We start from the raw sequence: 26,851 nt of genomic DNA on the forward strand, positions 1-26,851 counted from the left end.
AATTTCTTTTCTCCACACCATCTTCTTCAAGGAGAACTCAAACATTGCTCCTCCTACTGTCAACTCAGAAAACTCCTCTCGTTCTGGAACTCATAGGCAATTCACCACAATTTGCCTATCAATAGAAATTAGAACTATATGCTCAAGCAATAGAATTTGTCTAGTATCCAGGTTGTAGTAATTTATGCATTCAACAAGCAATTTAGGAGCTTCAACTGCCACCAGAAACCCAGCTGCCTCCACTAGCACACTTCCTCGAAGCTTCTCGGTTATAGGATGAATTGGCTCCGACCTCAGCCTCCTTTGAAAATCTTGCATGTCATAGAAATGGAGTGAGGTATCTGTGAAGCTCTGCAATGTGGATTTGATTCCACTAAGTTCATCAAATCTAGCAAATTTGGTTGCCATTTTATCTGAGGAAGAAGTGAATCAAAACTTTGAACTTGAATAAAACGCAAAGGATAGAATTTGCAAGTATAAGAGATTTAAAAACGTTGTGCAATTCAACAGCATAACAATTCAAGAAAAAGCAATAATTTGAAAAACTATTGTTTCCCTCTATTTAGAAATCCTAATTCACCCGTTAATCTTCAAGATCCGCGCCACACATACGAATTAAAGGATAAATTCGTTGAATCAGTAAATGCGGGATCCTCTAACAGACATTTCGATGTCTTTTCACTATTTCCGTTGGCCCAACAGTAACTTTCTTTCCTTTCATATTTACCTTCCCGTTTTCCATTCAGTTTCAGAAAATTAAGAACAGAGTACTCTGTAAGGAAATATCTGCTTAGCCAGATTCTGTCCACTATACCTTTCCAAGAGCAGTTAGATTGTTTCTATTAACATCTTGACATCGCCTCATGTGTAATTTGCAAACCCAATCTGTTTAAAAAGTTGATTTCTTTGTGAATGCAGAAAATCGCCCTCATGGGTTGAAAACCCGCCGAGGAGAAGACGATCTTCAATTTTCCGCTCAAGCTTTATTTACATTCTAACTCGAGTTAACCTTTTCTTTGGGTTCGAAAAACCACAAAAGGACTACGAAAGTCAAAAGGGGGCCCACTTCTTCGCCTCTTTCCTTCACAATTTTTTTCGATAGAAAATGGATTTCATCAGTCGCAAGCTCGCCGAAGAGAAGTCATCTTCAAGTTTTCTGCTTAAGATGATTTCGAGCATCACGATGAATCCCAAGTATTTCTCAAAGTGAAATACTGCAATGAAAACAAAGATTTTCCATAAAACAACTTGTTATCTTCTTATCTTGATCCATGATCTTCATTTGTTAACCGTTGCAAGGAATCACCTTCATGGATTAAAAACCTGTCGAGGAGAAGGCAATATTTGATTTTCTGCAAGTGTTATTCCTTCATGGGAAAAGTAAGACAAGTCGTGGACAAGTCCATTTTTGCGAATAACTTCATGAAATGCAAGAATCTCCATTGAATTAGGTACTAAGCTATCCATACGACATCAAGGAGAAACCCACCTGGCCATGAAATGTGAGAGAAGGAAAAGATGGGAAATCCGATGGAGAATCTTTTCACCTAAGGATGAAAGACTAGACCTAGACATACCTAGACCAAACTAAGACACAAAATTTTCCACTTTTGCAAAATGTGTACAGGATGAAAAGTGGGGCATAAATAACATATGGGGTTTTTGTCATGGTCATAAGTGGAGTCATGAAAACTAGCGCATACATCTAGCCAAATGGAAGAATAAGTGGGGTGGTGGCTGTCAAGTGTGCCGAAATTGGCAACTGGGGAGGAGTGAAAAGTGTGGATCCTCCAACTGTCGCATCGTTCGCAACCCTTGCCGATGTACTCTCTTCCTCTGAATTGGTCCCACTACTCTCTATGGTCTCCTCCCTTCCACTGTCCATGCCACCGTACACATCTAACCCTTGCAATACCCTCTTCTAACCGGCCACCATACCACCCGTGTCCAAATGCCTCCAATAGAATACTAGGGGTTCTCCTAGCCCCAATTACCCTCTCAATGGGACTCAAAAATCGTCGATCGGATTATTTCCCTCTAGAAATAATCCAATGGCATGATGTGGCATATAAAATGTCTGATGTTTTAACATCATAAACTCTTTCATTCTATCTATGAGGACTATGGCCCAATCATACACAGTACCATTCATGATGTTCTTCATGAATGTACTCTAACGCAGGGCAATATTTGAGGCCATACTCACCCCAGTTAACCTGCTTTTTATTACATCCATAATACATCTCCAATGGCCCTCTCGGATGAAATCTCGCCGTAGTTCTCAACTCTTGGTACCTTTCACAACAAACTCAAATTCCTTTGGCGTGAGGTCGCGTCCCACCAATTTTACCCAATACTCCTTGCGTTCTTGCAGCAACTTGTGATCCTTGGTCACCACTTCACGACCTCCTTGGCCAGGAATGCCAAGTACGCTACAGGAATCTCAGGCTTTGAAGGAGACTATCATTCGATGCTTCTTGTATACAAATGTGCTTGTTCAGTTGTTCCTGTTGTAGGTTTCGATCATAATTCTTAGGATTGTCTCAAACAACCTAATAGAGAACACGGGGAGTTGTATTGCCAACAGACTTGGGCATGGATTAGAATTTGCTTGATTAGGTCTATGTCCGCCGTTTCTTGCCACCATCTCTGGCGCTCACTACCATCAACCCTTCAAACTAAACTGTGAGATGTGACAAGTCGGCATTCACCTTTTGTTTCTTGCTACTCGAAGCTGCCAGCCCTGCAACTCGGACTCCAACTCGGACTCCTGAAGCCAACACTCTCGCATTCTTTTCCATACTATTTTCCTTCAACTGGTCTTTCCACTGCCTTCTCTTCCCTATGGAATGCATACTAACGGATTGACAGTCCCTTATGTTGTCTTTATTGTAACACCAACGGTTAGGGCTTCGTGGCTGTTCTTTGTGGACTTTTTTGTTTCTGGTTGTCTTTTAGTCCTCTTTGCTTCTATCTTAACACAAGATCCCTCGAATCTTCCTTGTTCCGCGAGAGTCTATGCAAAAATGTTTTGCGTACAATTTTGTTCTTCCCCGAGGTTGCTCCTCCTTATTTTCCCTTTCTCCACAAATGGTTTTTGTAAGTGCTCTATGGGTTCTTGTTTTATATTCCACTGCCACAGTTTCTAACTTCTACTCCACGGGTTCTTTTTCCTCTATTTTGTTGTTCGTCCGCAAGATTTTCTCCACCATCGCTTATAACTGGCAATTGCCGCGAGAGAATGGCCTTTCCTCATACCACGGCAAACACTTAATATGTGGTCACGTCCGGGGAAAGTTTTCACGGGGCATTTTCATAGACACTTGTCGCAAGACACTTTGTCCACGAGTGTCTTCCGCGAGACAGTTGTCCACAGATGCCTTCCATGGAAACTTGTCCACGATAAACTTCCCGTTTTTCTTTTTGTTTTTTGTTTTTTTTTTTTGTTTTTTTCTTTTTTTTCTTTTTCTTTTTTTCTTTTTTTTCTTTTTCTTTTTTCTTAAGTCTAATTTTCGGCTACCCCTTACCTCGCCTTCTTGTCATTCATGATAAATTTTTAGCTTTGATCCGTTGATGGCGTCAGGGATTTCCACCCGTCCAAGGTCCATAGTTTTATAGAACCATTGTCGCCTACTTCTCTAATTTTATACAGTCTGAACCATTTAACCTTGAATTTCCTAGTTTTATCTCACTGTGGTCATTATACTGAAGCACAAGTTGGCCTGGTTGAAACCTTGTTCTCTTCAAATGTCTGTCATGCCATGCCTTTCGACAGGTCTGCGTCATCTCCATCGCCCAATGCACTGTTAATCTGCATTCATCCAATTTGTTCAGTTGATATAGGCGTTCTCGTAGACTCTCCATATGTAACATCCACTTTTCCTAGGTCTTAATTAACAACCAACATACTCAAAGAATTACAGTTATTCATTTTCATAGGAAGACAATTAAATCAGTTTCGTTCATATGAAAGAGATTGAAGGTTAAAATCAGTTAAACAAGAGTTCATAACTAAAAATTGAAAACACCATCAATGAATTTACTATAGAAATTAAAATCTACATACCATGGAATTTGAAACAATAAATCATTGTAAAAATGCTTCTGCAATCACCCATATTAGTCCACAAGTATCACTTAGGATAAATTGACGATTACCATTAAATACCACTACGACGATTTCTATTAAATATCACTATATCAATTAGGGCATCGATTACCACTATATACCACTATATACCACTATATACCACTATATCACTTAGGGCTTCAAATACCACTGAATCAATTAGGGCTTTAGATACCGTTGTATAATTTAGGGCTCCAGATACCACTGCATCATTTAGGGCTTCAAATACCACTGTATCATTCTTTTCCTTCCAATTTGTTGAACTATGAAATTAACATAAGATTAGAAGATATGCTCATAATCATTAATCTTATATATTGAAAAATTGAATAACAATCCTATAGATACATTCTATATTCAATTAAAAGATCAACCGATCTAATTGGTTGCCAATTATATTAATGATGAGAATTGCTTCCATTTTAATAAATAACTGTAACGATAACACAACTCAAATTATCTTACCTTCTACTTAAATATACATCATAAAGTACAAATACCTGTTTCCGACATACATTTGATGCATAGCTTATCTTTATCTGTTGCACGTCTGACAACTTGGGGAGAGGTGAAACATTGTCAAAGGCTTAACCACCCAACCTTAGACCATAACTTATCCCTACACAATCACTATCGAGAAAGGCTCTCCCTACCCGGAATAGACAGGGAACATCTTGTCATCCATTGAGCATCCTAGTATCTATCACACCACTCAACTTGATAGTAAGAGAATACAATGACCATGCATGAGCTATTAAATGTTTCCTTTTTTTTTAAAATGATAAGCATTGTTATGTCATAACTAATACTATTTCATGTTATTGCAGATTCCTTTCTCTCACCTCTTCACCCTTTTCCTTGGTTATACAGCCGGGTGAGTCCCAAGTGTTTGAATCTCAGAGCAACCCGCTTTTTCTATTGATCTTTGACTAATAAAAGAATATTATATGTTTTCCATCTTATCACAAACTATGACTTGAAAGAAAATGTTTTTTAAAACTAGCGGAAATATCATTGACTCTTATTTCCAAATTGTATATTTAAATCATGATTTTATTGCATCTTCAATAACTCTTTCTCAAGAGATTCTATCCGATGATTATAACTACAGTTTAATTGTTATGGAAATCGGAAACCAGTAAGAAATGATAAGAAATATGCAGCTATGCTTGGAACATGATTGATCATATACTTCCAGCTATTCACAATCTGATTTGAGAGATTATATTCTTTAAAACTTGCAGAATTAAATATCATCTGATTTCAAAGTCTACTGGTAAAGATAACTTATCATTCCATGTTATGGACATTTCACTATGCCCATTAATAAGCAACTCCCTAGAGTTATTTAGTTATAAATGAGGATAATCTTCAGCTGCAGATATAGAAATCAATTTGTAATAAAAAAATATTGGAATAATATTAACTAGAAATAATTATCACATGACCTAAGATATATTTGGAACCGGCTTAAGTCTTGTAAATCAATTGGTAATCAGCTCTTCTTCAGTTGTTGTAGACGTAACCAAAGTGCAATGAAGATTTAAATCCTCGGCATGAACAGAACATATACAGCAGGTATTGGAATGGCACTGTTATGAAATAGGAAAAAGGTTTCAATGGTCTTACAGATATTTGGCAAACATGTAGCAGAGTATTGATTAGGAATGGAATCACCAATAACAAGGAAGGATTTCGATTTTAAAAGAAATGGTAATGAGAGTTCTTGCGTCCTTTGTCTAACCCAACTCGAGAAAATTAATGAAGGTCGGATGATATGGGAGGCGATAATAATATTGGAAGGAAAAACGCAGCAAGTAAATAGTCAGGTGAATGAAATATATAATGCCCCGCTCCTTTCATGGCTTCCATTGTAAAGAACTAGCTGTGACTTCTTGGCTTCCAAAACATAAAAGATTATTTGTCAATTCAAAATTGCCAAGTGTTAAATCGGTTAAAAACGAAGAAAGGAATAAAAGATGGAAAAAGAGTTGGAAGCTAATAATTTGAATATTATTATAATTTAAATTTATATATGTACATGTAAATATATTGGTGAAGTGGCATTATTTTATTATAATAAAATAATACGATGGTGTCACTTCATTTTTATATCTCTGTGTGCGTACATAGATATATATTATAATAATAAGATGAAAGATCAATCAAACCTTTAAAGTATGTATTATATTTTAATTTATTTATTTTATAATATAAATTGTTTATTTAATAGCTCATGCGGTTTCATCGATTGTATCCTGATGTTCAAGTCGCTAGGCCCTCAACCTGTTGATGCGAGTTTTGTATCACTCACATAACATATTAGGATTTGAATATTCAATATGGGATATCAAACATACAACTCCTCTCTTGAAAAGTTAATGCTCATGAGACATGAGTATAACTCCAATGTTCCCTACACCATTGGATACTCGCTCAATTTTATCGATGTGATTTGCTACTAATCACGTAGGTGGCCTTACGCTATTCATTCAAGGATGACTTGAACTTCGGTGGAATGAAGGTGATGGTGACTCGGTTTGTGAAATGTGCGGAGGCAAATAATGTTGGTGATGGTGGTGATGGAGGATGTGTCTGCCAGTGATGATGTTGATGGGAAAGCGATGGTTGTGGAAGGTGAATGGATGAGTTCTATCACTTAACTTACTTCTCTAAGCTCGACTACCCATACTCACTATTCTACTCCTATTCCTATGAATGGAAGGTTAGCAAATGGACGGGGATCAAACCTAATGAGAGCTGACCAGCGGCCTCACTTCCACAGGTGCAATGATTCAAAGGAATAATAAACTAGCTTACCACACAAAGCTTCCCAACCAGCCGCTAGGATGCTAGAGGTCTAATATTGATCCCTATCAAACATTTACCAATGCATCCATACAACTATCCATCTACTTCAACCTCACTTAAACAACTTAAACAACTTGAAAAGAAATCTAACTATGTGGAAGTAGAAAACATGTAATAATACCCAATGTTCTTAATCAACATGCAAATCGCAACAATGAAGAAGAGAGTAATTTTGGTATTATCTTCGCAACAATTTCTCCAATTACAAATGAGAGCAAATGGCCTTTTATAGGGGCCAAAAATACAATGGACGATGGAGATCAAAACAAGATCAACGATCCAGATTAGATCCTCAAAACCCTAATTAGGGTTGCCACCCCATCGGCCAATGAGAAGTTACCACCTCGTCAATGGACCAATGAAAAAAGTGCAAAAAGTGGCAACCAAAGAAAAGGCACCAAAATGGTGGCCAATCAGAAATAGACACTTGTCCTATTCTAGACGAAAGGGGAAATTTGCCACTTGGGCTTGCATTAGATGATCTTCTAATATAACTCTTCCCTTTTCTTTCATTTTCTTAGCTAAGGCAATGAACTTAGCTAGCCTTTCGTTAACTTCTTCCATAGGAGGACAAGGTGAGTGCTTCGCCCTAAGTTCCGCTGACTTTGCCACGCCACTTGCTGCTTGTAGTATCCTTTCGTGATTCTTCTCATATTCTTTCTCAAATCCAATAAAAGCATTGAGAGAGGAAAGGGTGCCCAAATGTTTTTTCTTGATAGCAACCTTTTCTAGCTCATCCAATCTCGATCCAAGTCTTATCTCATTGATATCCTCTTCTCTGATGTCTTCAAAATCAAAGGCTGTGCCATTGTCGCTCATCATGGTCGTAATGGAAGTGTTGATGCCTGGGCTGTGATGTGCAACTGCCTTTTGTATATCCTTTTATTGTACCGCCATTGGTATCGGTTATTCGCCTCATTTTCAAGAAAGGTGTTTTGGGCATCATATCCTCTTTGTCTTTCTTAGTGTTTGTCCGCTTGGGATTCTTACTTGCACTAACATCCTCCATGCTCGTCGCCCTATTACGGGATGGTAGAGTGGTGGACCAGAAGGCAAGTAGAACCAAGGGAAGCAATCCTTAGACTAGAACGAAAGAAGGAAATCTGCTTAAGGACCCCTTTCAACTCTAAATGATTTGAAATTATCTTTACCAATTGCGAAGGGGGATTGTCCTTCCTTTAGTCTGTCCTTCATCCATATCATGTCCACTGTATCAATATTGGTGTCAATTATTCTCTTCATTTTCGAGAAGAAGGGCGTTTTGGGCATCATATCCTCTTTGTCTTTCTTAGTCTTGTCCGCTTGGAATTCTTACTTGCACTAACATCCTCCATGCTCGTTGCCCTATTACACAATGGTAGAGTGGTGGACCAAAAGGCAAGTAGAAGCAATGGAAGCAATCCTAAGACTAGAACGAAAGAAGGATGTCAACTTAAGGACCCCTTGCAACTCTAGATGATGAAAATTCACCTTAACCAATAATCTTACAGCGACTTTTCGGAATTAGGACTTGACCTAAAGAACTTCAAATCCCTTGCAAATCATAAATTTATCATGCAATTCACCTCCAAAAAAAATTACCCAACCTAGGGCAAAAATCACAGCCTCTTGAAAAAATCAGATTTTTATCTTCCACAAAATTCAGCTCCCACAAATTTTGGCTCCACAAATTTTGGCTCCCACAAATTTCGCCTTCCACAAATTTTGCCAAGCAAGAAGAGTGCAGATCTGCTCTTGCAAAATCACCAACACCTTGAGAAGGAGAAGTGAGAAGTGACAAAGAAATGGGAGAGAGGCCTCCTCTTATACCTAACTTTCTTACTCCCCCCAAGCTGGCCGACTTGGACCTTGGGAGAAAGAAAAACAATAATTAATGCAAAATTATGGCCCACAATTAAATACTTAGCTAAATATTAATTTTGCCAAAATGAAAATTGTCTTTTAAAATTGCCAATTAGTTCTAAATTGCAAAAGGAAATTAAATGGTGCCTTGGAGATGTTAAATATTTCCATTTAATGAGAATTTAGTAATTAATACGTCATTAAAATTGGATTTTGGCTAACCAAAAGCCATTTTTCAATATTAAATTACCAATTTCATTAAAGGCAAAAAGTTTTCAAGGCAATTTTAATCTATTAAAGCCATTTTTTTTGCAATTTTTACCGAAATCGATTTTGCTATGCCAATAAAAAAAATTTGACAAAAATAAAATAAAATATCTTCTAGAGCCAAAAATCGATTTTTGCAATTTAGCCTCATTTCAACAAAATTAAAATTTTCACCAAAGAAAAATTTGAGATTTTTCAAAACTTAAGTCTAACAAAAAATTTTCCTTTTGAAAGATTATTCAAATTTACACAATTATATCCGAATTTTCAAAGGAAAACGTCTAAGTAGAAAATTTACTATTTTATCCTACCAAGTGTTGCTCTTTAAAATTTGTTCAACCTAAGGATAGAATTGGTGGCTCTGGAAAATCAAGTTTTAAAAAAAAAGGGTGAAAATAAGCTAAGTCTCTCCCACTGGCCTGAAGGTGTCCAAGGCTCAAAATTTTCAAAAAAAACTAAAATTGTTGGACAAAACTAAGAAATTGCCAAGGTGATCAAAAAAAAAAGAGGGTCCCCAATGTTTTGGGGCAATGGTGTGAGAACCTCACAACACAACCCATTTGCCCAATGATGGTGATGCTCCTGTGCCTAATTCTTTTCTAACAATGCTTCCACACCTTCGACGTGCTTCCTACAAGGAAATTCTCTGCAGTTAAATCATATTACCATAACAAGTTATTTAATCATAAATAATCATAATAGCTAACCACCTATTCAATTCCATGAATTCGTATAAATAATTATAACGATTATCTTACCATTTCGCAAGATTATAACAATTTAACTGTCAACTGACTTCATGTGAACCTCAATGGCTATATTTTAAATTAGGTCAAAAATTGGGATATAACACCATATCTCCAAGTCTATCTTCAATGGCAATCCGCAAGCTTGGGACCATGAATTCGGCAGGTACCACGGCTTCTTGGCCAAACATTAACTGGAATGGCGTTTGTCCAATTGTGATTTTGAATGTTGTGCAGTAGGCCCACAGCGCCGAAGGCAACTTTTCTTCCCAAATTGCCTGTTCTACTCCACATGATTTATATATGATGGCCACAAGGATTTTGTTTGTCACTTCCTCCTGGCCATTTAACTCATGGGTAATACGGACATGACAACGAATGAAAAATCTTGAATTCTGTAGTTAATAATCTAATCACATGATTCACAAAGTGACCCCATCTATCACTTGTCAATTGGATGGGTATGCCATACCGTGTGATGATCTGTTCATACAAAAAAATTGTCGTACTTATTGCAGAGTTGTCAGGTAGTGCCAGTGCCTCTACCCATTTTGTTAAATACGCAGTGGCCACCACCACATATCGGCAACGTCGAGACCTACCCACCTTCAACAGACCCACGAAGTCTAGTCCCCAATGTTCAAACAACTCTTGGGCGTGGGACGGGTTTAACAGCATGAAGTCCCTCTAGAGTGGTTTGTTGGCTCTCCGGCATGTATCGCAGCTCAACACCCATTCCCGTGTATCGTTCTAAAGTGTGGGCCACCATAACCTAGCAAGCAGGACCTTTCGTGCCGTTGTGTCAGGTCCCATGTGGCCACCTGCCAATCCTTCATGAACTTCTCTCAGAACACTCCACTTCTTCTTCCATTACACATCGCCTCAGCACTTGATCAAGGCCCATCTTGTATAAGAGACCATTTATTAGTTGGAAAGTCAAGCTCCTTAACACTAGCTTTTGTCATTCGACTCGCGGCATCTCCCTCAAAAATTGAAACGTCAATAGATATTCCTCGATAGACTTGTACCATCCTGAAAGAATGGCGATTTTGAACAAGTGTGCATCCGGAAAATCATCATTGACCCCTTCTGGTGGCTCTCTGGATCTGATTCTGGAGAGCTGGTCTGCAATGACATGACTCTTCCTAGGTCGCACAATGTAATGAAGGTGAATTCCTACAGTAGCAACAACCATCTGCTAATCCTGCCTTGGATAATTGGTTTGTTCACCAAGTACATCAACGCTTGGTGGTCCACGTAAAAGGTGAATGGTGTAGCCAATAGGTAATGTCAGAATTTTTGTACCAAGTACACCATCTGGAGGGCCTCCCTTTCAATGGTGTTGTAATTCTTCTAGGCCTTTGAAAGTAGTTGGCTTGCAAAATATACTGGGTGATCCAGGCCATGGTCGCCAGTCTGCGCCAACGTTGCACCTATGGCAAAGTTCGAAGCATCCACATGGACGTGAAACTCCTTGTCCCAATTCGGGTATGCTAAGATGGGCGCCCCCAACAATCTATTTTTCAATTCTATGAAGGCAGACTCTTGCTCAGAACTCCAAATGTACAGTTCTCCCTTTCGTGTCAACTTGTCCAAAGGAAGTGCAATTCATGTGTAGTTCTTTATGAACTGTCAATAGCATCCGATGTGCTCGAGAAAAGACTTCAATTACCTCTGTCGAGGCTTCCATTTCCATGATCACCCTTACTTTGTCGAGGTCGGTCTTCAATCCTAACTTACAAACAATGTACCCAAGTAGTTTACCTTGAGGAACCATGAACCAACACCTTTTAGGATTCAATGCCAGCCTTGCCCGCTATCACCTCTCCATACATTCCTGGAGTACCTTCTAAGTGGTTGTCCTCTACACTGAAGATGGACCAATCATCAAAAAATGCTCGAAAGTTGCCTACCGACATTTTGTCAAATATGTGCAAAATGGTCCTCTGAAACGTAGCAGGTGCATTACACAATCCAAAGGGCATTCGATTGAAAGCATACACTCCATCCTCTACAAAAGTAGTTTTCAGTTTATCTTCTTCAGCAATGGAGATCTGGTTATAGCCAAAGAATCCATTCATGAAGGAATACATCTTGTGTCCTGCCACTTCTTCCAAAATTGTGTCGGTGAACGGGATTGGGAAGAGATCTTTTATCATGATTGCATTCAGGCACCGAAAATCCACACATATCTGGATTTGAACCCTGTCTTTCTTCATGGATATCACAATTGGTGACACCCACTCGCTTGTTTGGACCTTGAATATTATGTTAGCTTCCAGCATTTGTTGTATTTTCTCATCTACACATGTTGCATAGTTCTTGTTCATTCTGTACGGTCGCTTCGCACAGGTATGGCTCCGAGTACCAAGGGTATGTGGTGGACACACATCTCTGGCGGGACTACTTTTAAATCCTTGCAAGTCCAAGCAAATACATCTCTATACTCCATAAAGATTTTAAATGTCACAACCTTCAGCACTGGGTTCTAGTCGTCTCCAACAAGTATGTTCCTCGGATTCTCCGCGTCACCAAGATTAGTAGCCTCTATTGATGGCTCTTCGTATCTTATAGCTTCCCTCCAAAGCAATGGGCGGGACTCGTTGATCTCCACGATGCCTTCTTTGTATTCCACGAACTCCAATAGAAATACCTCCTCATCTTCAAGCTCCTTGGTGCCAAGCATGTAAGAATGGAAGAGCTCATAATCTTCCAACTGCCAATGGAAAAGTCCATTTAGTGAACTGGTCTCCTCTCCTAAACATTCTTCCAATTCTAAAACGTCTTCGTCGTTCGAATCCATACAGGCTCTTCCCTCATCTGTCTGATGTTCCCCGTCTGACTCAAACTCCAACGATGACGCCATTTCTTCACTTACTATTTGAGTTCAGAGATCAACGAAAAACTTCCGCCCTCCGCTTCCCATTGACAAAATATTTTTCTTCCAATTATGATTCACTTTGGCTACCACCAGCCATCCTCTTCCGAGAATGGCATTGTATCCCTTTTTCTTCAAGGGAATCACCACGAAATCCAACACAAATGGTTGCATCCCGATGGTTACCTGTTGAGCCAACAGGGTCCCTAGGGGCTTTATCCCCTACTGGTTGGCGCCAAGCAGTGTGGGTGGCCACAGGGTAGGCTTGCCCAGTTTCTTCCATGTCTCCCATACAGACTCTTCCCTCATCTATCCGATGTTTCCCGATTGACTTGGACTCCAACGACGATGCCATTTCTTCACTTACTATTTGAGTTCGAAGATCAATGGCAAACTTCCGCCCTCCGCTTTCCATTGACAATATATTTTTCTTCCAATTATGATTCACTTTGGCTGCCACCAGCCATCCTCTTCCAAGAATGGCGTCATATCCCTTTTTCTTCAAGGGAATCACCACGAAATCCACCACAAATGGTTGCGTCCCGATGGTTCCTGTTGACCACCAAGGTCCCTAGGGGCTTTATCCCCTGTTGGTCGGCGCCAAGCAGGTTGAATGTGGGTGTTGAATGTGGGTGGCCACAAGGTAGGCTTGCCTAGTTTCTTCCATGTCTCCTCGGGAAGAACGTTCACCCCGAACCCACCATCCACAATGATGTTCGTCAAGATGGTTTCGAGGATTCCCGTCTCGACCACCGTCGATGACAACCATTGCTTACTGTCAACAACATAGGATCCGTGGCCAACCCTCCTAGTACAGTTGGTTGTTCCTTCGTCTCTGCCGAGTTTGTGTGGGCATTCAATAATGTCATCCTTAGTTGTGATATCGTTTATAATAGGTCTTGAAGTCTAATGGGTACCTCCATTTGTAGCATTTGATTCACCAAGTTATTCTCCCCCTTCGATCATCTAGCAATAGTATCTTTCATATCTTTTGTAGTCTTCATTGCCCTTTCTATGTCTTCTCGTGCCTCACGCAATCTGCTTCTCTATGCATGGGGTCAAGATAGGTTGCTTTCTTGGCCTGGTTGTGACTGACAACAAGAACTTCCTCCTCGTCAATGTTAAGGAGGTCTACTTGTTTTGGGCAATTGGCATCTTCATGGTCCCCTAAACCACACCATCGACATAATTTTTGAGAAGTGTCGTTCTTCGGACACTCTCTGGCGAAGTGGCCCCATTGGTTACATTCCCGGCATTGGATTATGGGCCTTCCCTTGGAATCATACTGTATCCAATTCCTGTTGTCATTTCCACCCCGTCCTCTTCAGCAATTGTTTCTGTGGCCACCGGATGTGGCATTGTTGTTGCTCTAGGTCTCATTATTAGTGCTAGAGGTGGATGGTTGTTCTTGTGTGAACAATATCTGTTGGCTTTGTGTCTTCATGTTGAACGGGCACTCCCTTGTAGAATGACCCAAGATCTGACAGATATCACACATTGCCTTTTTAGGGCACACTCCCTTTGGGTGACCTTTCTCTTTGCAATCCATACACCATATTCCTCCTTCCTCTGTGCGACCAGTGGTTCCCTTCATGGACTTGAACTCCCTCCTCATTCGCTCCAAGTCCTTTTGGAGGGCCTGTACTTTCTTGCGAGGTTCCTCCTCACTGTCTGTACTACTTTCCTCGTCAAAGGACTCATCACTCTCAGAGGAGGATGAGGATTTACTTTTCTTCTTCTTTTTCTTTGTCGTCTTGCCCTCACTTTCTAAGTTCAGGGCACGGTCATAGGCATCTGTAAATGATGTGGGTGGGACTATCTTCATTTTCCTTCTCAATGCCCCGTAGAGTCCTTCAACAAACCAACATTTCTTTAGTTCATCCGTGGGTTGAGTACCCATCTGGCTAACAAGATCTTTGAGCCTTCAATTGTAGGCTCAAACGGTGTCCTTCTTCCCTTGTTTACAGTTGTAGATCTCTACGACAACCTCATTATCATCCCATAGCAATCGAATTCCTGCTTGAAATTCTTTCTTTAGACCGTCCCAAGTGGAGGTCTTCGCCTTGTCCATGTCAAAGAATCAATCCACCGCTACTCCCTATAGGCTAGCTGGAAACAAGTTCAGCCACTCGTTCGCGTCAATGACCGAGTTGGCAGTCCATATGGTTTCGCATGTACGACAATGTCGTACATGGTCTTCCTTGCCATAGCCTATGAACTTTGGGAGTTTTTGCTTTTGAGACATTGTGTTTCTCGTCCTTTGATGACCACTAGATCATGTCCCAAAACTATTAGGAGTTGGTCCCAACGGGATACTCTGACCATCATGCAATTTCCCTATGACACTTTCTTGTGCCGCGATGTCTTCTGTTGGCCTCGCCTACTTTCCTACTTCTTCACGGGTTCCCTCTCGTAGTGGTGTACAAGATGAATGTAGAAATTGTTCCCTTGTCTCCTCGAACACAGTTAATCTGGGTCGTGTGTCCTCGAGCAACGAGGAGTTGCTCTGTATTTATTGTTCTAACAAACTATGGCCACTCTTTGGTGGTTCCTGCGCCTCCCACACCTTCTACCACACTCTGCGATTCCTCCAACTGCCCCACAGTCCATTCTTTGGCAAGCTGTCTTAGTTGCTGCCTTCGCTCGGCTTGGATTATATCTTCCTGCACAAATTGTAATTCGTCAACATCCTCCCTCAAGTTCCTATTTTTATTTAAGAGATTGGACATTTGGAATATAACATTATATAAAACAAAACAAAACACTCTTTTATTTATTTAATCTATATACATCATGTGTCGACTCATGTGACAGTTACAAACTCCTAAGTGCCCTTGGCACCACGGCTCAAAAGCTCATGGTTCGGCTTTGCAACGCCGTGCATCTCTCTCCTCGTAGAAATTCTTGAGGGTCTCCTGACGATGTTCGTCACGTTCCACTTCTTCCTTGCATCTCTTTTGTGCCGGGTATGCTTGTGCAATTAGAAGGAGAAGTTGACCTAAGAATATGTTCATAGTTGGGCTTGCATGCATAGCATCCCACACATTGTTTGGTGTAACCTCGTTCTCTGCGGCTTCTCTCTGTATGAATGTTTCAAGGCTCATGCAATATAGGATGTGAAAGTTGTAGGCTGCCTCATGCTCACCTGCTAGAATTTTTGTTTTGTCATCCTCATTTGTTTTCCGGTTGTCTAGTACAGTTATTCCCATTTATCCTCGGCCTTCCATACTATTCCGGATTCAAACTAGCAACGGCACCAAATGTTTAGCCCGTATTTGAATAGGAAAGAAACATATAATAACTTATCAAGTAAAATACTATTCATTAATCAATTGCTTCCATGCATAACATTAATGTTCCATAAAATGATGCCAAATACATAAGTGAAAGCCACATTTATAATATCTGATACGGTGCTAATGAAACGACACAACCGTGTCCACAACAGTAACCGTCTAACTACCCATTTTGCCGGACAACATACTCCACAAGGTTGTGATCATCCATCTCAAGGTCTTCAGCTATCATGCTTTCCAAAAAATCATTACTCTCCAAGTTGGATCCCATGTTACTATTTAAATAAAATTTAAAATATTTCTAAGTATTGTTGGTCGGCTTAGAGTCTAGGATAAAAAGAAAAAAAAATTAAAGTGTTTTTTAGTTATTAAATACAATATTAAAATGATTTCAATGATTAAATCATTCAGATTGTCATTGATTTTAATTTTTAAAACATCAAAATGAGGGCCAAAATACATAAAATAAATTAATATTGAATTTTACATTTCAGAGACTCCAAGAGACTTTGCCATGAAGTCTCCAACATTTTTTGAGGTCTTAGGAGACGCAAAAAGTCTCTAAGACGCGTCTTTGTCTCCGAGACATATTTCCTAGATAGGAGATGAATCTCCCCGTAACATCGCTAAATATATATAGAAAGTAGATAGTTGATATAATAAAGTGTATCAAGGGAAAACATATTATGGTAAATCGATGTTGTTGTAGTTGTATTAAACAAAGGAGATGAAAGCTCCTTATATAGATTTACAAAGACGATGTTTCTAAAATAAACAATAATGAACTAAAGACAAAAATAGAAACCACCTGATAAACTAAAGACTAACTAAGATGACCATTAAAGAAACATTATAATATTCTAATAACCTCCCTTGATGGTCATTGTCTAACTGATGTCTTTTGGTCACAAATTCTACAAAACATTTTGCCATTGTTGAGACCTCCCTAGATCTGCAAAGTGTCAATGACCAAGAAGCCAATTTGTCCATATAAGAACAAAGAAGGGTAACCCTTCTACAAAATGCTTTGCAAAAAGAGATAAGAGCCTTCCATTGACTCTGTCACTAATCCTCCAAGAGTCAGCAAAGCATCTGACTAGAAATCATCACAAAATATCCAACCTAATGTTGGATAACGAAGTTGCTCTTCCTTGGAGACAAAGACAAACACCGAGAACAACTAACCATGATTTTTGAAAAGAAAAATCGACAAAAACCCAACACAATTTTTGACGTAAAAATTTGACCAAAACCCAACATGATTTTTGAGGTGAAAAATGAATCACACCCAAACAGATTTGTGAGACACAAATAAGAGAATACAAAGCTTCATTTATTAGGAAAATTGGTAAAACCCACCAGATAAATTTTGAGAAAAATATTATAAACCCACAAAGGAACCCCACACAACTTTGAGAATTACAAAATCAGAAATTTTTAAAGGAAAAATTATAGAAACCAATAAGAATTTTTAAGGGTGACAAAACACGTAACTTTGCATGGTAAACCAGCACATGCAAGTACATGCGACCCTCAAAAACTAAAGACTTTTTCTACAACCAAGAAATCACAGGATCAAAACCCTTAACCAAGCTTACGATTTCAAGCAAAAATTCTCAAAGACGAACCATTAAAGTTTCATAAAATACCTCTTAACGATTTTAATTTCTGAAAATCGAAAAGAAAGTTTATGGAAAATATGCCAGATCAAAAAAGGCTCGAATTTTCCTTAAAAAATCTGCCAAATTTTATGAAATCCCATTGACCTACTCTGATAACACGCTATGGTAAATTGATGTTGTTGTAGTTGTATTAAACAAAGGAAATGAAAGCTCCTTATATAGATTTACAAAGACAATGTTTCTAAAAGAAACAATCGTGAACAAAAGACGAAAATAGAAACTATCTAATAAACTAAAGACTAACTAAGATGACCATATATGAAACATTATAATATTCTAATAAAACCATGAAATCTTATAAATAAGACAATTTTCCTAATGGTGTCAATAGATATGAAGATAATATACGTATGATGTTTAATATAGACCACCATGCATTTATCACACCTGAAGAATGTGCATGACATGACAAATTATTGTGAGACATTATATGGAGATTAATAACAGCGATCATAAAGCAAACAAGGAGAAGATTAATCGTGATCAGTGTAAGGAAGTTTGTGGAAGAGATGGAGGACACGTCCTTATCAAGAAGAAAAACCCTATAGCTTTGCACAACCGATATTTAACAAGATATTATGGAATAAACAGATCACCAGCATAAAAAAGGAGGAGAGAGATGATCATCATTGATCAGACTGAATACATAAGAAATCAATCAGCAAACCCTATTGAGAATGCTGTGTGAAGAACTATGTCATCTCTTAAAGGACCCTAATCCACCATATAAGGAACATAAGGGATACATTACACAAAGCAGACTACTGTTATCATCGATTAAATAGAGTTATGATATTGTTCAATCAATAACTGAATTAATAATATTAATAAATGGTATGGCAAATTCTTCGCTCATTAAGACACTTAATTACAAAACCAAGATTGTCATTCATTGAAAGAATAATCACTGGATTAAGTGAAGATCCATCAAAATATACAATCAGCTATTTTGATTTGGAGTTGGATCACATGTAAAGATTGGACAAGAAAGATCATCCAAGAATATCAGTTATTGAAGAACAAAATTAGACAAGAGATAGCACGAACATATCCTTTAAAATTACCGTGAATAATAATATCAAAGCTATAGACAAGAACTGCAATTGAAGATTATGAGGATATCATTTGAGGAATTATTAAGAAATATTTGAGGGAAGTCAATAAAATCACACAGACATAAACCGTCGATTATACTAATCATAATGAGCAATAATTATAACTAATAATGTGGCAGAAATTAAAGAGCTAATAAACTAATCATTAATATGCAGATCGATGAAGTTATGAAGAGACGTGAATCAGTTACGAAAAGAAGAGGTGTCTCACAAAATGCATCCTTTCTTGCCATGCAAAGATATAAGATGCAGTTCAACTCCACACAATTAAACATCATTGAAAAATATTTATCTCTTATTCATCCTTTATTGTGTCTGCTCGTTTGAGCATAAGACTTTTGGCCTACTTTGGTTCAATAATTCAAAAGCGTATTCAGAGACAGCACCACCGTTGCAACTGTAAATCATCTACAACAGAAACAACATCATTCTCTTGTTGCAAGAAAATATCAACACACTTGAAACTGCAACATATTGCTACGAGCAATATTAGCATCATATATACATAAATTGCATATACTTAACTGTTAAATCAGAAATAGCAATTCATTGCTCTAGGTGATAGAAAGTCATTATAGCATATTCTCCATTTTAAAATCAGAGAAGGCTAACATCAGATTGAATATCAAGACCATCATGTGCATACCGGATATAGCAGAGATAATGTCATCAATATGATTTTCACGAAGTGCAGATATATAGATCAAATCACTTAGCATATTTCTGATTAACCAGAGATAGCAGTGATCAGCATTCAATATGTATGTATGTGCCTCTCTCTCTCTCTCTCTCTCTCTCTCTCTCTCTCTCTCTCTCCACACGCACACACATACATATGTATATAGATACATACATACATACATACATATATATGCGTGTGTGTGCGTATGTGTATAAAATATTAGTAATAATCTAGATGTAAAGGAAAGAAGTCTCTTGCAATTGATTTTGCAAGGGGAATTGTCCCAAATTCACTGGTTATCCTAAAAGGAGACATTACACACGATGATTTGAAGGAGTTGCAAATTTAAACAGGCATAAGAGAAGATATAAGCAAAATTATCTCTAGTAAGCCCTCAAAGCTCTTTACGAGAGTGCAGCTAATGTGTAGAATCGTTTGAGGCTCAGCCCAGGGCAAAGCCCACACTCATGAAATTTTCTTTCACTACTGAAATTTATCCTTGCAGATTCCATATGGTTTTGAATAGATTAAGGATGAGAAAATAGTAATACAAATTTTCACAGATGCTACAGCTAACATTATTGATTTGCCCAATATTTTTCACAAAAACGGTAACGTCCTGTCCACTCCTGAACATGTGAAGAATAATCATAGTTTGGTTAGCTCAACAATTTTTCTTTAAATTTGTCTCACAGATGAAATGCTGAAAGCTTTAATATAACTTTAGTCTTGTGTCTCATGTCCTGGTTCTATTGCCTAGCAGTTCCAGGAATGGTTGACACTGCAGTGTTTGCAATTTTCATTACACTTCCAGATTTTGCATTTAAATTATTTTTCTTATTAAAGAACAAGAATATAAACATGATGTTAAGTACCAACACCAAGGTCAGTGCATAGAAGTAAACCTGAAAGAGCAGCAGAAGAATTAGTTGATGCTTGCTGTACCATAGCATCATCATAAGATGGAGGTGAAAAATATAAGTTTTCTGACATCTTAGCACTTCTAGCTCTTTGAGCGTGCCTTTTATTCTGAAACCAATTCCAAATCTGCATCCAAATACCCCAAGTCAAAGAACGGGTTAGATTCTAGTAATATACAGAAAAACAAAGTAACATCTCGTACGTGATATCATAATCCTATGACAAGAGGAATTGCCAAGCAATTACCTGCTTCCATTGTATAGTTATTTTTCCAAGTCGTTCAGGAGATGCACTGAATTTCACATAACAAATCCATCAAAACCAGGCTAACATTAACCATTTGTCAAGAACTACAGAATTGAACTGCTTGAAAGTTGAAACAATTCAAAGCATTGCAGCTAACTCAGGATGGTATAAACCTTCTGTACATATTGATCCACAAATTCAACTAACCTGAACTTCTCAGCAAGTGAAATTACAGTCTCCTTGGGAGGATTTAAGCCATTATTTTCTTCCAAGGCCTTTTCCATGTCTGCAATCTAAAAACACGTACCCCCAGAACATAAAAACACTATGAAAAACAGGCAGTGACAGAAGTGCAATACAGTCAGAACAAAAACTACAGACAGAAAGTACAGGCATGAGATGACATCATAGGATGAATGAAATGATTTGTACAGAAATTTTGACATGTGGCAGGGATGCAAGATATGAAGATACTTAACTCAGTGTTAAATGGATACCTAAAGCAATTCATAAGTCAGCTCTAAAATACGCAAAATATAGAAAAATCAATCAAAAAACAACTCGTTGAACATGTAGAAACATATAAGCAACTCTCTCTCTCTCTCTCTCTCCCCAAACCAAAAATGCCCCTGAATATGCTCTCCCTCTCCCTATTCCTCTCTCTTGTTTGCATGTCGTACACATGCATTCCTGCTGATTGAGAATAGGAAGCACTATCAAGTAAATTTGTGGTTTGTAGGCATGTTGAACTTAGGTTGCGTGCAGACATAAAGCTTCTAGCAAGATTGGCTGTGCATGGGTAGCACTGTGATACCCGTTTGGGTATTGTATTTATACTTCCTTTGATTGAGCATGGACAACTCTATGACACATTTGTGGGTGTTCGTAAGAATGCATCAATTCCATGGCAATGTTAGAATCATTGAATGAATTTGTTCACCTCTTGTATTATATCAATATGACAACCATATGAAATTATTTCCAATTCTATTGGCAAGGGGGTTCTTATGTTTATCATAGATGAGATAAGGATGGACAGGGCTGTAATAATGATGGATTTCATCATTGCATTTTGCACAAACTCTTATCGCAACTGTAGCATGTACATAATTGTAGCAAGGAAACATTTTTCAAATTTGCTGTGAACATTGTAAAGTATATGACCTTTATTGAATATTGATTCCATAACAAGGATTCATTTGTAATGTCTCCCATGTCATTGTTAAAAGGACCTTCAAATGCAAGGAGGATCACTCATGGTAAAACATCACGAAATAGTATGGTTTATTGCAATCATTGTGGCATAGATTATGCAGTGCAAGGTGTAGAAGAAGTGACTACCATAAAGTTGTTCATGGGAAAAATACAAATTTCAGTTTCAGTTCAATGTAGAGCATCACTACCTTCTGCCTCAAAATACTACTTGTGTTGGACATTAATTTTCAAGGAGGTTCTCATTCCAAAGAATGGCGAAACCTTTTACGATGTGACACTACTTGTTGTCACTATCACTTTCAAGACATAAGCAGTTTTTTTTCAAATAAGGCATAAAAGGCCCATATACATTAAGAGGACTACTCCTTCTACCTTGAGGCACTTGAGTTGCCACCAAGAGCATGTGAACAGAATTTTCTTCAATCAGTTGGACACAAAAGTTTTAAAGACTCTGTGAGTAAATTATTCTAATTCCATTTGTAAGCTTTTGTGAGACCAAATACTCTCTACAAAGGCAGGTGTGATCTGTACTAATTTCAGGCGAAAAAACACTCAATGAACTCTGTCTTGATTCTATATGGGGAATGATTACAAAGCCAACAGTTCTCCATATGGACTACTTGATATCTATCAGCTGCTGTAAAGGAGCAATTTTGCTCAAACATAATCAAAAGAAAAATTTAGAACCAAAAGGTACTTCTGCCTATTTGGATTATTTATAGAAGGATTTGTACACACATAAGCCCCTCATGGGAAGCAAGAAAATTCATCACTTTACTGGAATTTCCTTTCTAACACCATGTTAGAGGGAACAAACCAATGTAAAAAAACATTAATGACATTAAAATATTTTAAGAATTGTATCAAAAATGTCCATGTAGCATTCTAAAGACTCTTAAAAGCATTTAACCTGTTCTGTGATAAGTTATGAACTCTCACAATGAGATCAGATTAACAGCATTGGAGCACAACATTGATTTCTTATCACCACCATTTACTATGCTATTGTTGGAAAGTGAATAGTAATACTTGACCACCATTGTTTAACAGGTTAGCAGGTTCACCAATTCACTTATGACAGCCCATTTTAGAAAGTAAAATGAGAGATTATTTTTACTTTAATTGTCTATACTTCAAATTTTATTATTCATGGGTGTCTAGCATGTGACAAATCTTGAGTATAATCAAGCATTGTTTATCCATTAGCACTGACACTAATCAACCCAGCCACATACAGAGGGTTTTGAGCTCTATTTGTTGCTGTTATAACTAAAGTGCTTCATCAGATAACTAGAATTCTGAACTTCGACACTCATAGAAAAATGTTATTAGGCTCACTCTTATCTCACTGCAATGATATCATAATGCAATAAGGTTTGCTTCTCAAAACTATCTAGCATCTTTTTAATTGATTTTGAAAACCACTACTCTTGAAAGATAGATTACTCGATTTGCAATGTTCGTCTGATCTCGACTGTATAGTTTGATTAGGTTTTGACGGTTCGGGTCTCTTTCCTGGATCCATCAGCATCGGCTATGATCCTTCTGGTTCTTACAGGTCGAATAGAGCACTCAAAACATCAGAACCTAAAGATTCCCGAGGAAAAAACAGAACAACAGTGAAAACAAATTTAATTTATATTACCATCCATGAATTGCCTCAAAATGATATGGCATAATATTAAACATCTCTAGATTTGAGATTTCCCAGTCTACTATATTTTATTAATGATGCATTCTGGTTAAACCGCATTGAAGATTCTTGATAGAATTTAACAATAAAGGAACATTTGAAAAATATGTTTTTTTCGAATCTTAATTTTACTAGAGCATACAAGTCATAGAACACACCGCATTTCTCTAAGTGAACCAACAAAATATTATTTTAAATCTTAATAAAAATATAACTGAAAAGTTATCTGGTACCTCATTCAGTAGAAACCGAAATGCAGGTGTTCCAGCCAGCGGAGGCCGACCCATCTTCGAAGAGCAGTTTAAAGCTTTTCCTGCCGTTGGGGATGCTTTCTTAGAAAACTGTTTCAGCCGAGAGCACCAAACACGCTCGAGCTTAAATAATAGACATCCTCTGGGCGTGCGTAAAATAAGGTTTTATTTCAATTTTCTGGGAAGTATTGATGCATGAACCCTTTAAGAATCCCAATTCAAATATACGTTGAGAGATCAAGTTTGAGGGTTTATGCATTTTAATGTTAAAAAGGAGAGACTAATGTAAGAGGTCTATATGTCTTCCAAATATTATAAGATTTAATTGTGCAATTTTTTTTGGATTAAATTCATTGATTCATGAGGAGGTGGTTCACATCAATTATTAGTCTCTGTTAGGCAAAGACTAAAGTTTTCAGTATGCATTTACCTATTAATTCAGGTTTTGGGAATTATGCAAAAGCAATCTGACCTAAGCTTCTTCTCCAATTTTTTATTAAAGTGAATTTAAGATTTTTTGTTTCTTTTTTTCCATTAGCCAATGTTATTTTTGGTGGTAGTCTTTTCTATTTGCGTTGAAAATTTTTGAAAATTTTAGAGAAGGTGACATTTGGCTTGTAAGGTTTGAACACCTAGCAACTACATACCCACGTGCCTTAACTATTATGCACCATTTTGCATTCATTTTGATGATCTATATTATTGTTTTGTATCTTTTATTTTTTATTTAATTCAATAGAACGATAAGAGGACAAGAAAAAAATAGGACTAATAGGAACTAGTAAAAGAGTTTTGCAGAAACTATCAGCTCATGTAAGTCGAGAGTTTTTCCCTTTCTAGTGTTTGAGATAATGGGTAGCTTTTCTAAGGCTTTGTGTGTGCTTGTTGTAAATCAGTGACTTAAGATAATGGGTAGTTGTTCTAAGGCTTTGTGTGTGCTTGTTGTAAATCAGCAACTTGTAATGGAGGTTGTAGAAGTAATGGCAGTGAATCTACAACTCAGGATGGGTTCTAATGTTGGGTTGTAGTCTGCACCGTTAGATTCAACGACTTGTAGTGGTAGTGGTTTGAATATTATGGCAGCCGATAGGACTGGTCATCAAAATATTTTTGCCCTAATTGTGCTTGTGTTGATTGATCTATAAATCAAATTATTGCTGGTGTAAATATTTTAGATTTGGGTGTATTGTCCATATGTAATTTGGGTGGTATTTCTAGGATCCAATAAATTGGATTCAGCTTGAATACACCAATTGATAATCCAATATGGATACATAGGATGAATTATCAAGGTATGTAGGGTTTAGATCTTAAAAAATCTATACATAATTTTTTTTTTTTTGAAGATTTTTGCAATTAAATGAATAAAATTGGATCCAATTTAAATATAAATGTTCATAATCCAATATGGAATCACAAGTTTAATTATTAGAGGGATATAATTTTTAGATTGCAATGTATAAAATGTGTAAAATTTATTTTACGTAAAGAACTATGCAAGATGATAATCCAATATGGGGACGATGGTTGAAATGTAGTTATATCAAGATTTGGATTACACCTTTTGAATTTGGAGTAACACTCTTAATTCAAGACAACTTATGGTGAGATTTCTCTAACCAATAACTTAAATCCAATATGAACTCACAGGTTGTTAAGCCATTCTGAATACAGAGGTTGAATTATCAAAGGGATGAAGCATTTGAAAAATAATGAAATGATCCTTTACATTACTGTTACACTCAAAGTTATGCAGTTTGTATAAAATAATTGAGTGCTTTTAATTTTAGATTAGTGTTATTCAATCTAAAGTTATTGAATGTATTCAATTTTTAGTTTATAAACTAATGACATCTAATTAAAAAGTTTAAATTATTGAATGTTTCAGTTTTTAAATTTTGAGTGTGAATTTTGGTAGGACTATAGGCATTAAATAAAATAAAATAAAGCATGAAGGTTTTTTTTTTAGCACTTAACTTTTAGAGGTCTGTAGATCAATATGATGAGAGACATTAAATTAAAGAAATAATGAAATTATTTAATATTTAGAATATGTATTCTTTTATTTTTATTATTTGTTTTATCTATAAATTTATCTTTTATTTCAATTTTTTAAATAAATATTATAAAAATTTAACTAATGATATGAAAGAATTAAAAATTAACAAAGAATAATACTTCTTCCTTTTTGAGATTGAATAAAATAGAAGATTTTTTTATATCTTAACATAGACATAGTGGTCACTTTCATCTTTTTGCATTATCCGTTTTTTATTATTTATTTTGATGATAAATCTTACTCTCACTTTTCCTTATTTATATAATAGCTAATGGGATATTTCAAATAAAAAATTATTGTTGATCTTTTTTTTATTATTATATTATTAATTGATTGCATTATTTAAAAGATGTCAATAAATAATTTTATTATAATCTAAGCAATAATGAATAAATATTATTAACAATACGAATAAATGATCAACTTCAAAATAGAAGTTTTTTTAATAAAAATTGTTATGATAAGTACATTTTCTAAATTAAATTTGGATTCAGCAAGGATTATATGCAAGGGGTCAAGTGTGCTCAAGATCCTTAGTGTTAATCAATGAATGTCGACATGATATCTTCCTCTCTTCATGAGGACTAAGATAGAGAGATCCACCCTTCCCTTTTTTTGTTTATTAGAATGGTGGAGACTTTAAGCATAAGTATTGATATGCTTGGGTAAAGTAAGTGTGGAGAGAAATCAAGATTGCTCGAGAATTGATCTAATAACCTAAGAGTTGTCCATGGATGACACAATGTTATTTGAGGTGGTTAATAGATTAGAGGAAAACCCAATAAAAAGTGTGTTGCATAAGTATTGTTTGGACTTAAGACAAAAGATAAATTGGAAGAAAAAAAATATTTTCTTTTTTAAAGCAAAAAGGTTATCATGTACAAATTTTCCAATCCAAAACACATTATTTCCTTCTTCATTTTTACCATTGTTTTTTTCCAAAACAAGTTTATGGCTT

At 36.9% G+C, this 26,851-nt stretch overlaps 1 protein-coding gene across 10 annotated transcripts in view; it reads right to left on the minus strand.

The window, feature by feature from the left end:
• The window catches only part of LOC149564688 (protein SAWADEE HOMEODOMAIN HOMOLOG 2-like), a 264,627-nt gene extending 240,525 nt beyond the window's left edge, over positions 1-24,102 (minus strand). For 3 of the 10 annotated variants that reach the window (XM_089818238.1, XM_089818239.1, XM_089818232.1), the window contains exons 1-4: positions 23,817-24,006; positions 20,883-20,968; positions 20,676-20,721; positions 20,414-20,555 (exon numbers count right to left, since the gene is read on the minus strand). In XM_089818238.1, the coding sequence (XP_089674364.1) occupies positions 20,414-20,555; positions 20,676-20,721; positions 20,883-20,968; positions 23,817-23,870 (328 nt within the window). In that variant the 5' untranslated portion in view covers positions 23,871-24,006. Of the gene's footprint in view, positions 1-20,413; positions 20,556-20,675; positions 20,722-20,882; positions 20,969-23,816 lie in introns of all 10 variants that reach the window. The other 7 variants (XM_089818233.1, XM_089818234.1, XM_089818241.1 and 4 more) reach the window with 6 other exon arrangements.
• Between the last annotated feature and the right edge of the window lie 2,749 nt (positions 24,103-26,851).

Source organism: Cupressus sempervirens, chromosome 3 (genome assembly GCF_028749045.1).
Source record: "Cupressus sempervirens isolate cs-2001-9-10 chromosome 3, ASM2874904v1, whole genome shotgun sequence".
Lineage (NCBI taxonomy): Eukaryota > Viridiplantae > Streptophyta > Pinopsida > Cupressales > Cupressaceae > Cupressus > Cupressus sempervirens.